This window comes from Helobdella robusta (assembly GCF_000326865.2).
Source record: "Helobdella robusta unplaced genomic scaffold HELROscaffold_57, whole genome shotgun sequence".
Lineage (NCBI taxonomy): Eukaryota > Metazoa > Annelida > Clitellata > Rhynchobdellida > Glossiphoniidae > Helobdella > Helobdella robusta.
The window spans coordinates 206,790-222,087 of record NW_008705311.1 but is presented as its reverse complement, the minus strand read 5'-3'; the positions used below and the strand labels follow the sequence as shown (position 1 = coordinate 222,087).

Here is a 15,298-nt window from a genome sequence, read left to right as displayed (position 1 = left end):
TTTAATAATAAATCAAACAATCGTATCAACCCATCAACCAACCAATCAACCAACCAACCAATCAACCAACCAATCAGTCAAGCAACCAACCCATCAACCAACCAACCAATCAGCCAATCAACCAACCCATCAACCAACCAACCAATCAACCAACCAACCAATCAGTCAATCAACCAACCCATCAACCAACCAACCAATCAGCCAATCAACCAACCCATCAACCAACCAACCAATCAGCCAACCAACCAATCAGCCAACCAACCAATCAGCCAATCAACCAACCAACCAATCAGCCAACCAACCCAAATACACACAACAATAAAAAAAATTTCTTTCTTTCCAAAAATAAGGTTCTTACAAACAAGGGTCCTTAAATAGAACGAGATAATAATAACAATAATAACAACAATAATAATAACAATAAATCGTTTTAAATAATAATAACAAAACCAAAATTAAACCACAAGTCACCTTAGGAATGAAAAGTATAACCAATTACTATGTTTTTAATATCTTAGTAAGAAAGTAGTTAATGGTGCATATGTCTTAAGCTTAGTAGGTATAGAAGAAGAAAAATATTAACGAAAATGGTCATTTTATATAACGCCATGGCAAGCGACTAAGACGCATTATTATTATTATTACAACACACACACACACACACACACACACACACACACACACACACACACACACACACACACACACAGTGTGTAAAATCACAGGTGGAACAACAACGCATCACACACTCACACTTTTGCATGTGATAAGCGGAGATCTCTTTGCAATCAAACCAGGTCACTCGGCATCAGCAGCAATGTCAGGCACCTTAACTACTAAACCATAGCGACGCCCGAACTAAAATTATGGGAATATACAATGAGACACATTTGCTGAGGCCACAAAGTTTAATTTTTTTTGAGACATGATGATTATGAATGAGTGGCATGACGAATAATTATAAAGTTTAAAGTTCATCTTTTTGATGTGGGAATGTGTGCAGATGATGGCACGTGTGTGAGTGTGTGTGTGTGTGTAGCTACCTTATCTGAAAAGCAGGATGTTATAGCAGAGCAAGTAATAAAGCCATTCATTATATTGGCTAATTTATTGCTATTGAATGCTATCTAAGTAAAACTGCCTGAAATAACCATAATAGCGACGACAACAACAACAACAACAACACAATGACAACAACAACAACAACAACAACGATAATAACGACGCAAAAAGAAGTACGAGAATACATAAAATACAGGAATACCATTAAATCAAAAGTCCAAAACACTAATTCATGTGACCAAGTAACGGCAACTAACATTATTGTTAGGGTCATCATCATCATTATCGTTGTTGTTGTTGTTAGATATCTTCATCATTCTCTTAAGATCATCATGATGATGATGATGGTGATGATTGTGTTCCTGATTGTGACGACCCTTAACGTCATTCATTTTCAAATCAAGTGGTGCCAGCTTCTTCCTTTCGCCATCGCGGCCAATGCCGCTACTACCATTGCCGCTGTCGTCATCGTCGTCGTCATCGTCGTCGATTGGTGAGAATGGAGACGACGGTGGCTCGTCGTCGATGTTGCTGTTCATATGCGGGACCAGGTGATCATTTTTCTGCTGCTGCTGCTGCTGTAGCTTGAGATGATGATGCTGTTGATGAAGTGGCTGCTGCTGTTGCTGCTGCTGCTGCTGGTGGTTTTTAAAGTCGTCATCATCGACGTTGATGTCGGTCAGTGGAAAGATCATGAGATCGTCATCATCGCTGTACTCATCCGAAGAACCTACTGGCATCTGGCGATGGTGACGATGATGATGTGATAATGATGATGATGTGGTAATGATGATGATGATGATGTGATAATGATGATGATGATGTTGTTGACGATGATGACGTGGTAATGACGTAATAATGTGGCCAAAACTAACTTTGCTAGTTGATATCTCTCCAAGTTAAATGGAAAAACGTCAGTGCTTTATTCCAAACGGCCGTCACAAAGTTAGCCAGATTGCTTAGGGGTTGGGATGTTGCCTTCCCTTATAAAGTATCTTCTTTCTTTTTCTCTTACACTCTTTTTTCTACTCCTTCACTTTCTTTTTTTACTCACTCTTTCTCTCTCTTTCTCTCACTCAGACTTGACAGCCCATATAGTAGTATATGTGAGTACTACTTAGGATGTTATCTGTAAAAGTAAAAAATGTATGAATGATTGAATGAATGAATGAATAAATGAATGAATGAGTGAATGAATTACTTCATTAATTAATTTATTAATTAAAAAACAATTTTGAATGAATAAATGGATGAAAGAAGGAATGAACAAAAGAACGAATAAACAACATGAGCCAATGAAAAGTTCAGATTATTTAAATTCAACAGCTGCCTTTCCTTTAGAAGAGAATCATTTAAAAATTTAAATGAATGAATAATAACAATAATAAGAATAATAGAATATCAAAAATTAATTTCAAACTTTTAAAAACTACAAAACAATGATAATAGTGATGCAATCATAATAACCTCAAGTAAATTTAATGTTAACGAGAGTTTAAGTAATAAAGTGTTATAGTTAGTTTTCAACAAGAAGTCCACCGTTTAATTTGACCAATTTTAAAATCGGTTAGGCTAAGGGTTAGAAAATGAGTTCCAATCTCAGTTTTATGATTTTTTTGGCAAAACTTTGCCACAAAAGTCTGCCCCACAAGACTACAGCATTGGTGATAATACTGTTGTTGTTGTTTTTAATGGCAACAATGAGTTGTCGACATTTTATAACAACATGAATAAAGATGTTTATATTGATAAAGAAGAGTTTGAAAAATTGAATAAAACAGTTAGATGGTACGTCAGATGCCAGTTCTGCAAATAATTCATTCCTGTTGGGTTTGTAAACAAATCTAACTGACGTTACGCTAATTTGACGTTACAGGCCCAGCAGATGTGTTCTCAGTTTGGTAACTTCATGTCATCTCTTACTTACTAGCAGAGATGCCATAATTACCTGTTCTTAAATTTATGGTTGAACTATTTACAAAACTGGAGCAAAAATTCTTTGCTGCATCTGTATGGTCACCATGGACAAAGAAGGAGGTTCTAGCAAATGAACGGGAACAAAAAAGGGCTACAAAAATGATCAATGCATGGATGCAAACATTTAAAACATGAAGTCTGTTTTGAACATGAAGTCTATTTTGAACATGAAGTCTATTTTGAACAATCGGTTTAAGCTTTGAAATACAATTGGAAAATGGCTTGGAAGCATGCTTGGAAAACGAATTTGATTGATTTGTAGCTTGAATTCGGTTCTTTTCAATTATTTATGTCTATTTATTTTATTTTTTTTTACAGCAAGTTTAGAACCATTGAAGTTAATTTTTTATTTGATATGGACATAGTGACTCTATGGGTTTTTTTAATGCATCTATATAAGTTATGTTGCTCTATATTGCTCGGTTTTGAATAATTGAAAACCATTTATAAAATAATTTATGATTTAGACCTTTGTAAAAATTATTACTAAGTAATACCACAGCATTTTCAGCTTTGATCAGTTTCCAGTTCAGTTTTTTAATATTTCTTCTCTTGTTGCATTTAGAGTCTATTATTATTATTATTAAGAATTTTATTACTATAATTGTTGCTTTTTTCATCAATGGATGAATAAATGAATGAATGGATGGATGGATGAAAAAATTAGTATTTAACTGAATTAATGAATGCTGATGGATTGAGTGAAATTGCAAAAAAAATATGAATGAATGAAACCTGAATTAATGAGTAGATGAATAAATGAATGAATCATTACTTTAACAAATGAACCAATGAACAAATGAAGGATATTTTATTGGTTGAATTGAATTGTTGTTGGCTAATTATTTCCTGCAGTTTTTGGTTCATTGACTGACTTCCTGTATAAATCTTACTTTCTACATTTGCGAATTTATTTAACTTTTCATTATTTTGTATCTTTTGAAATTGTTTTTTTTTGTTTGTGATATTTGTTGCACCATACAAGCCTATAATGGGCTTCTGGTCTGAGTTTTGAAATAAATTTCCTTTTAAATGTTTAAATATATGTTCCGACAACATCCCCCTGAAATGGTTAGGCCAATTTTTGAAGTAAATAAATAAAGCAATGAAAAAAGATCTTAAGTTGCCATGAAACAAAAGTATGCAAAGATGCTTGATATGATGAAGGATGAGTGAACTTTCAAACCATCAATATTATCATCCATCATCACTATATATATATATATATATATATATAGCTTATAATATATAAGTCCCCACTCGATCAATGTATCAGGATAAGACCTTTATCACAAGACACCTTAAATATATTAACACTTAATAAAACTTTATCATTTATTCAATTAAATTTTTTGTTCTTTATCAACTACTTAACTAACCAGCAAAGTCATAAACTAGTCTATTAATAAATTATTTAATAAATTATTTTATTTATTTGACTTTTAAACTATTACTTTATTATATGCCCCCACCCCATACTTTTCATGCTTAAACATTTTAAACATTTTATTTTTCGCTATCATTTTATACTATTGCCTTGCATGCTGTACCAATTTTTTCTTTCTTTCAAATTCTGATTTCAAATTAAAAAAAACTATCACAAATAGTATTATCCTTAACATATTATTATTCCTGTTGTTATCATTCCTGTTGTTATTATTATTACTATTATTGCTATCATAATTTCTATTGATACAAAGTACAACTACATACAATATTATGCAGTATACTTCTATAATTATTATATTATTATTATTTTATTCTGTAATGTTAATTAAGTAATTTTCTTCAACTAATAAAATCATAAGTATATATTTTTGTATTAAATGACAATAGTACTAGACAATCTGATAATGGTAGATTTGAATTGATACCTATCATTTTTTAAAGGTAACAAAACTTTTCTGCAGCTTTTATCTCCATGAAGAACAAAATAGAATGAGATTTTGACGACGACAACGACGATGATAAGTAATTGAATTAGCAATTACTAATTAGTAAAAATTAAAACTTAAAGTTAAATAAATGTAAATTTAAAACCCCTGACCTGAGAAAGAAAGGCAGTGAAATGTTTTCTTTCTGTCTTTTTCAAACCAAGAAATTATTTTATAAGGCAATTTTCGTTTGAAATCAATGTAGTCAACCAAAATTAAATAAAAATTAAACTTTATTTCAATTAAAAATAAATTAGTTTAATAATGTCTTATTAAGGACGCTCCTTTCCAAAGACAACTTTTGCAGAAAAGGGACATTAATTGAAACAAAAGAGCCAACTGGCCTTCTAACATCTGCATCATTTGCATGGAACTGATCATCAGATGAATGGCCGAAACGTTGCTCACACTAATCTGTCACTAATTCAAGATTTTAAAGCAAAATTTGATGAAAGAAACAAGCAGGACACGAGAATTAAATGGCTAGACGAATGTTCTACCAATAACCACATTCAACATACTATATAATGAAAATGCATGCAGTAAACAGAACCAACTCAGCCAATCAGAGCACGAGAATTTTCTCAACAACTTTCAATCAACAGTCTCTAAAGAGGTTTAAAAGTTTGCCATTAAATTTATAATATTGTGAAATAAGTGATTTAATACAATTAAAATTAATTGTTAATTCTAGATGACAACAAATTATATCTTTATTTGAACATTCTGCAAACTCAGCTGACCACTTCTTTAACGAAATCCAACTTTTATCGTCTATTCTCACATAAAATAGATTAAAATAGCTTTGATGAATTATTTAGCTATACATAATCGTTAATAACTTATTTTATTTCAAAGAATTTGATGAAGAAATGGCATTTCAATAGAAAAAACACAAAATTGCCTGATTAGTAATGCTCATTAACATGGCAACGGTATATATCGCGTAAAAATAAAAAAGATTGAGGGTTGCTTTAGGTTGAATATACCTTTCGATTTGAATAAAAATTGTTTCATTTTCTCTTGTTTGCATTTATTGAAATAGGAAATATTGTTTAAAAAATTTCATTACGCATGATTTGTACGTGACATAACACGTGTCTGCACCAAACAAAAATCTTAGCAACGAAACACTAGTAAAAACTAAACTAAAAAAAAACTAAACCAACTGAAGTAACCTTCACCCTTGTTAATAGGCCAAAGTGGAAAAATACTTTTTTAATGGTTTTTTTCTATGTTGATTGCATTCTCTTTATTTGTTGTTTTTTACGTGGTACTTTTTAAAATGTTAAATCCCTTAAAAAATGTCTTAATGAATTTTCAAATTGGCCAAGTGCAGTTGTCATCTGTTTTAAATTTATTATGGACTATGGTCATATTCACTATTCATGGTATATATATACTAGATATAATTATGCATTTATTCTAGTTATGTGTTTGTTACATTATAAAAATTATATTTATTAATATTATCTTTTATAATATGTTATAGTAGAGTGATTAGAGTTATAGATTTTTTTTAAACACTTATTTATTTTATCGACTGGTTATTTGTTTTTGTTGATATGTGTAAAAAACCGAAATGCCGTAATTATCGGTGCAAAAAGTTTAATTATATATTCTCGCAGAATCTACCTGCACATAAAAATTTACCATATCACGTGCTATTTTGAGAAAATGTTTTTCGTCATTACAACGATATTTAAATATTGTTTATTTATTAAGTTTTCCGTTTCAGTTCCCGTGATAGCTCAGTTGGTAGAGCGGAGGACTGTAGTAGTGAATTGTAGCTATCCTTAGGTCGGCGGTTCGACTCCGTCTCGCGGGACTTTTTTTTTTATTAATTTTACATATATTAAATTGCTGATACGTTCAATACAATGAGAGATATTTACACTCAAGTTTTTGGTGTATGTTTTCACGATTAAGTTTAGCGTTGTTTAAATAGATATGTAACAAAATTATCAAATTTAATACAAAAATTAGCAAGAAAATATTTTAAAAATGCTTAAAAATTACATATTTTTATTAAATCAACATCTAAGCAACAATTTATATGTGAATATTTTTTAAGTGCAAAAGTATCTCACAGAATAAATAACATCCAGCTTTCCATAATTACTTTTCTTAATTCTGCTGTTAAAACAACTCTATTTTCTAAAATAAAAAATAAATGGTTAAATTGCTTCGAGTTCAGAATTAAATGTTCAATTCTAAGGTTTGAAAAAAGATTTCTTATTTTAAATCGAATTAAAAATTAAAAAATTAAAAATCTAAATTTTAATATTCCGGATCTAAAGAAATCGTTCGGTTAGTTAGTTAGGTGATTGTCAATGTTGATTGTTTTGTTTTTTAATTAATATGGCGTATGAATACCTTTTCGTCAAATTTCTATTTTTATCTGAACTCATTTTCCTCAGTTGTAATAATCATTAAAAAAACCACTAATTCACGAATTAGGAGGAATTAAGATTAATTTTTTGTGATTACTTTCAACATAGCAACAATTTCCCCCCAGTTATCATTTCTTATCACGAGATGTCACTTTTTCTAACATTTTTAAAATTTTTTTGTAATTATTCAATTAGTGCCCTAGCTTAGTCTAGTAGTCATAGTTTTAAAATTTAAAAGTTAATTTCATCAAAAATCATTAAATCCTAGATATATTATAATGAATATATTATTTTATGTCAGTTATATTATATACCAAAACATAATAAAAAATCAAATATTATATAATATATATGTATGTATATATATATTGTATATACTAATATATGTATATATATATATATTGTATATATGTATGTGATATGTATTGTATTATATTCTTATTATATATAAAATTATAAACTAACTAAATCTTAAACTAAAAAGTAAATTGATAAAAATATTATAATTGTTTTATTATATTTTATAATATATATCATATTCATATCTCAGATCATATTTAATTATCATATAGTGTATTGTTTACTTATCATCTGCTATTAATCATGTGTAAGTCTTTGTCATTAATATGTGGTTATAATATTATAGATATATTGATTATATATATATATATATATATATATATATATATATATATATATAACAACAACAACAATAATAATGATGATGATGATGATGCTGATAATTCTTACATTCTTAACACACACACATATATATATATATATATATATATATATATATATATATATATATATATATATATATATGGTTATATTATGTTTCTTTTACTCATAAGCTTGGTTGTATCATCTGTATCTATTCTACTTTGTATATGAATAATGATAATGCTATCATTGATAAAAAAAAATAATTTTTTACAGTGCATCCACGACTCATTGAAGAGATAATGAAATAAAATAACAACAACAACAATAATAATGAGGATGATGATGATGCTGATAATTCTTACCTTCTTAACATCCTGATTAGTGAATGAATGAATGAATGAATGAATGAATGAATGAATGAATGAATAGTTGAATGAATGAATGAATAGATGAATGAATCATGGAATCAAAGATGAAATAGAAGAAAGATTGTATAGATATAAAAGAATAAAATAAACAAGAGAAAAAAATGGATGCTTTGAACTCATACAGCTCAGTTAGTAATGATGTCTTTCTCTCTCCCTCTCTCTCTCTCCCTCTCTCTTTTTCTTCCACTCTCTCTTTCTCTCTCCTATTTGTATATAGAATATTTATGTATGCTTTAATTATAGGTTTACATATTGCAACCAATGACATCAACAAATAGCAGTGATGTGTGCAGCAGCATTGCTAACAATAATAAAAGTTTTGAGGTTTGTGTTCAATTGCTTGCTTTCTTGATTTGATTGGCTGGTTGGTGGTTTGGTTGGCCGGTTAGGCAGTTCATTGGTCAGTTGGCTGGTTGGTTGGTCAGTGGGTTGGTCGGTCAGTTGGTTGGTCAGTGGGTTGGTTGGTCAGTTGGTTGGTCAGTGGGTTGTTTGGTCAGTGGGTTGGTTGGTCAGTTGGTTGGTCAGTGGGTTGGTTGATCAGTTGGTTGGTCAGTTGGTTTGTTGGTCAGTTGGTTTGTTGGTCAGTTGGTTGGTCAGTTGGTTGGTTGGTCAGTTGGTTGATCAGTTGGTTGGTCAGTTGGTTGGTCAGTTGGTTGGCTGGCTGGCTGGCAGTTTCGTTTGCTTATTATTCAATTGGGAATTGAACTAGGAACAACTATTTTTAGACCTACGTCCTTCCAGCAACAATAACAACAACAACTGGAGATCAACAACAACAAATGCAGCAAGTCCAGCTAATTGATCTCAACAGTTTACTCAACAACAACAACAACAACATCAGTAGCAACAACAACATCAATAGCATTAACAACATCACATTTCTCAACAATGGCAACACTAACATCAACAATTTGAACAACAGCATCAACCACAGCAACAACAACTTGATCCAACTGAACAACATAAACTTGAACCAATTTTTCAAAAGTCCTCAGTCGATCTCAACGAATCTCAACAACGTCCTCTTGTTGAGCAACAGCAATAACATCAGCAGTGTTAACAACAACAACAACATCAACAACAGCTTCGTGAATGAAAATTCAACGAACAACAACAACTTTTTAACAAATAACATCAGCAGTCTTAACAACAACATCAACAACAATGCTATCAACAACAACAACAACATTAACAGCTACAACAACTTTGTTAACAACGTATCAGACAACAACAGTCTACTGATATTCAACAACAACAACCAAACATTGCAATACAGTTACTCAAACATCATTTCAGACAACAGCAACAACGTTAATGCCATAAACAGTAATAATATCATTCAAAACAACAACATCAACAACAACATATCTGCATCAACTCTTTTCTTGCATCAACAACAACGCCTTGCAACAACAACAACAACAACAAATGCATCAACAACAACAACAACGTCATCAACAACAACAACAACAAAGTTGTTTACATGTGATCAGTGTAGTTGTTCATTTGAAAAGTGGGCCAAACTACAAAAGCATTTGAAACAACATGATGATGAATGCATGTATCGGTGAGTATATTGTTGTTGCTGTTGTTGTTAATGTTTATGATGATGATGATGACGTTGATGATAATGATGATGATGAGGATGATGACGTTGATGATAATGATGATGATGAGGATGATGTTGATATTGTTGTTGATGATGATTTCATATCATCAAAATATCATTTTTGTCCCATCCAATAGTTCATTAATTCATTCATCTATCATTCCATCCATCTATCAGCTCATTCATTCGTCTTTCAATTATTCTATCTATCTATCTGTCTGTCTGTTTGTTTGTCTCTGTCTGTCTTTCTCTCTCTCTCTCTCTCTTTCTCTCTCTCTCTCTCTCTCTCTCTCTCTCTCTCTCTCTCTTTCTCTCCCTATCTATCTATCTATCCATTTATTTATTTATCCCCTAATCAAATTGTTCATTCATCCATCTCTTTAGTTATTCGTTCATGAACTTTCACTTCAAACAATCTAAATAACCAGGTTTATCATTCATCCAATTGACCAATCAATCAACCATCCAACCGACAAATCAATCAATCAACCAATCAGATGTGACAAATGCGACATGTCCTTCACCTTGCAACACAATCTTGACCTGCATATGGCTACACACAACGTAGACAATTTGGTCAGTTTTTATTGATCGATCGAATGAATGAATGAATGATTGGTTGGTTAGTTAGTTGATTGATTGATTGGTTAGTTGATTGATTGATAATGGTTTTTTTCCTTTCAAAGATTTAAATGATAGTTAACTGTTAAACTAACCAAACGACGAATCCACTCTTGCATTCAACCAATCAATCGCTTCATCAGTCAGTCAATCAGCCAATCAATCAATCAGTCGATCAATCAGTTAATCAATAAATCAGTCGATCAATCAGTTAATAATCAATTAGTCAATCAATTAGCCAATCAATCAATCAATCAATCAATCAATGAAGGAGTGTCCGACCTGCCACAAAAAGTTCCACAGACTTGCCAGTTTGAAGAGCCACCTATTGATGCATGTCAAGGAGGAAGTCTTTGCCTGTGATGTTTGTCAGGAGGAGTTTGTTAGTGAGGTCGGTCAGTTGATTGGTTGGTTGGCTGGCGGTGGTTGGTCGGTGGTTGGTCGGTGTTGATTTGGCTGGTTGGTTGGTTGGTTGGCTGGTTGTTGGTTGGTCTGTTGGTTGGTTGGTTGGTTGGTCTGTTGGTTGGTTGGCTGGTTGGTCGGTTGGCTGGCTGGTCTGTTAGTTGGTCGGCTGGTTGGTTGGTTGGTTGGTTGGTTGGCTGGCTGGTTGGTTGGTTGGCTGGTTGGTTGGTGTTTATAGTGAAATGAGTACTTAGAGTAAACTTTTCATAAGCACTGCACCGGAGCTGTTTTTGCATTTGAACTCCGCCAATGCAACACATACGACCGGTACTTTACCGCTATGCTACCCTGCCACTTCATTTCATCACTGGATGATTAGCATGCGGTGAAAATGGATTTGAAAATAGGTGGCTGTTGATTCAAAATTTTTTGTTATCATTGCAATTATCATTGCTTGGTTTTCATTGCCGTTGGCATCGTCACTCTGTATATTCGTTCTCGCCACCCAGGTTCAGCTAGATCGACATAGCAGATCTGCACACAGGTCAAAAAAGTTGTCCAACAACATCAACAAAACTACCAACAACAACATCAACAACAACAACATCAACAACAACAACAGAAATGGTCACATAAGCATAATCAACTGTGATGGTAATCACAGCAACAACAACGACAACGACATTGCATTGGCATCATCGACCTTGCATCATCATTACAACAACAGTAACGAGAGAGCAACAACAACAACAACAAATGACGTCATCATCAACAACAACAACAACGGTAATGATGATGATAACGATGTTGACGATATGCAATCGTCATCACCATCTTCGGCGATGATGACGACGACGAAGGGAGCGAGGGGGGCGCCGGTGAAGAAAAATAATTTATTCTGCAACCACTGCAAAGTCCTATGCAAGGATGAGGCTACTCTGGAGAAACATCACATCTACCACAAACAGATGAAGTTAGTGTGCGTGTGTGTGTGCGTGTGTGCGTGCGTGCGTGTGTGCGTTTTTGTGTGCATGCGTGTGTGCGTGTTTGTGTGCGTGCGTGTGTGAGTTTTAATGGGTATTTGTGTGTGTGTGTGTGTGTGTGTGTGTGTGTGTGTGTGTGTGTGTGTGTGTATGTTGGTGTATGTGCCTGTGCTCATACAAAGCATACAAAACTGAAGAACGGTGACATTTTGCTGACAAGCAAAATGTCAAGTTCCTTGGAGTAACTATGGACGGCAAATTAATGTTTGAAAATTTTTGCATCTCTATCTATCAGCATCTTGAAACAAGCCCAGAAACTTTCTTTCGTTACTCTTTCTCCTTCTCTCATTTCAGTCACTAATGAACTAACATTTTTATCAATATCTCACTTTGTCCATCTCTTTCTCCCCTCTCCTCCCAGACAGTCACTCTCTCACCGCAAGTACTCCATCCACAAGGACCGGTCGAGATTCGCCCACAGGTGCAAGTACTGCTCGAAGGCCTTCCAGAAGTTCAGTCAGCTCGCCAGGCATAACAGGATACATACAGGTTGGTTGGCTGGCTGGTTGGTTGGTTGGTTGGTTGGATGATTGGTTGGTTGGTTGGCTGGCTGGCTGGTTAATTGGTTGGTTGGTTGATTGGTTGCCATCATCATCATCACTATCATCATCAACATCATCGTCATCAGGTGAGCGACCTTACGAATGCAACATCTGTGAAAAGACCTTCAATCAGAAAGGTGCCCTTGTTACTCATCTTCATGGCCATACAGGTTGTCATGATGATGATGATTGTGGTGATGATGATAATTATGATTGTGGTGATGATGATGATGACGATGGTTGGTGGTTGTGATGTTGATGATGATGCAAAGAGAATGGTTATTGAGACGCTGTTAGTGGCAGTTGTGATGACGACGACGATGATGATGGTGGTGATGATGATGATGATGGTGGTGGTGATGATGATGATGGTGGTGGTGATGATGATGATGATGGCGGTGGTGATGATGATGATGGTGGTGGTGATGATGATGATGATGGTGGTGGTGATGATGATGATGATGGTGGTGATGATGGTGGTGGTGGTGGTGATGATGATGATGGTGGTGGGGGTGATGATGATGATGGTGGTGGTGATGATGATGATGGTGGTGGTGGTGATGATGATGGTGGTGGTGATGATGATGATGATGGTGGTGGTGATGATGATTATTGTGGTGATGTAGATAATAATGGCGGTGACGAATGACTAGGTTTTATGTTAAAAATTGGAGATAAATTATTATTGGATGTGAACTGTCCACTGAAATGTGCTTCAGACTTTTAATCGTTATTTTGTATTTTATGAATTATTACCTGATTGTAGTAGTTGTTGATGTTCATGTTGTTGTTGCTGTTATTGTTGTTGTTATTGTTGTTTATGTTGTTGGTTAAAGTCGTCATGAGTACAAACAAACATATAAACAAACATACAAAACGAACAAACAACATACATACATACATACATATATTCATACATACAAGCATATATACAAACATACATACATACAGCGTCAGATCAGGCGACAGCAGGGAACTGTTTTTCGCAACTAACCACATTTCGTGCTTGTTGCAGCGGTTCCTGTGTGCTTGAAAATATCCAACTGAATGCCGACACGTGCAATTAACGACAAATCAAAGTGTTAATCCATTTGTTACTTGATGTTTGACGGTTCAGTGTCACTCATCATGTTTTGGTTTTAACATACGTACATACAAACATATATACAAACATACATACAAACATACATACATACATACATACATACAAACAAACAAACAAGCAAACATACATACCAACACACATACATGGCATCGTATAGCATGTTTCTTCACTTATGCTTAATTGTCTCCCACTGCCACTCACACACTGATGATATTCAGATATTCGTAGCTTCTTCTCCATTAAAAGAGACCTGTAACTTTGAATCTATTGGCTGAATGCATAAATGATGTTCAGTATTCAATCAACAAAAACACAGATTGATACATTGATTATTGATTGGTACATGCCAACAAATAACACAGTAAGAATCTGCCTCAGTCAACATTGGCGGGTGTAGAATTGAATTTTTAAGCTCTGCTACAAATTTAGGCTGTAAAATCGATTCAAGATCGATAATGGGTTCAGAATTGGTTAAGAATTGTTCTCTTCAATTGCGCTAGATTCTTCAGGTGGGAAAGATTTTAAACTATGGCACAATCGCGTCACTGGTGCACGCACTTAACGGTGCTAGGTTGGACTACTGCAACTGCCTTCTATTTGGGATATCGGGTAAATGGATTTCGATGTCCGAAGACGACAATATTAGTTGAAATCATTGCTGCTAATTTTATGAACAGTGGAGTGCGGATAAAAAATTTTAATTATAATCGGCGCTATATAAATTTTAACAACAACAACAACAACAATAATAATAATAATAACAATAATAGTTATAATAATAATAATAATACATATAAACGAACCAACAGGCAGCAGACCACACAAGTGCACTTTTTGTCCGTCATCTTTCACACAGAAGGGGAATCTCAGAGCCCATATACAGGTGATGATGATGACGACGATGATGATGATTATGGTGATGATGGTGGCCTTTGATGGTGATGATGACGATGATAACGATGATGATGATTAGGGTGATGATGGTGGCCTCTGATGGTGATGATGACGATGATGATGAGGAGGAGGATGATAATTACGATGATTGAAATGATGATGGTGGTCTTTAACGATCGCCAGAGAGTCCACTTCCTACTGAACGACGACGACTGCATCATGAGCAGCAACAGCGCCATCTCGTCGACACTGTCGCTACCTCCGACCACCGTCAACCACAACAGCGCCACATCATCATCATCGTTGTCGTCATCGTCGCCGTCGTCATCAGCCGCGGCGACGATGACGACCTTCAAATGCTACCAGTGCACGTGCGTCTTCAAGAAGTTGGGCAGTCTCAACACTCACCTGAGTCGGTGCCATGGTGGTGAATATCAGGTTGGTGGTGATGCACACACACACACACACGCACACACAAACATACAAACACACACACAAACATACAAACGCACACACACACAAACATACAAACACACACAAACACACAGGAGTCCCACCTGAACCTGGTAGACCCACAGACGGGCATCGTCAAACCCGTCTACACCGCCAACACCAACAACAA

At 34.1% G+C, this 15,298-nt stretch overlaps 1 protein-coding gene across 1 annotated transcript in view; it reads left to right on the top strand.

Moving 5' to 3' along the window:
• The first annotated feature begins 9,929 nt into the window (after nucleotides 1–9,929).
• The window catches only part of HELRODRAFT_102788 (hypothetical protein), an 18,067-nt gene continuing 12,698 nt past the window's right edge, over nucleotides 9,930–15,298 (top strand). The window contains exons 1-4 of the mRNA XM_009028631.1: nucleotides 9,930–10,027; nucleotides 12,557–12,624; nucleotides 12,764–12,850; nucleotides 14,592–14,665. Of these exons, the coding sequence (XP_009026879.1) occupies nucleotides 10,020–10,027; nucleotides 12,557–12,624; nucleotides 12,764–12,850; nucleotides 14,592–14,665 (237 nt within the window). The 5' untranslated portion in view covers nucleotides 9,930–10,019. The remainder of the gene's footprint in view (nucleotides 10,028–12,556; nucleotides 12,625–12,763; nucleotides 12,851–14,591; nucleotides 14,666–15,298) is intronic.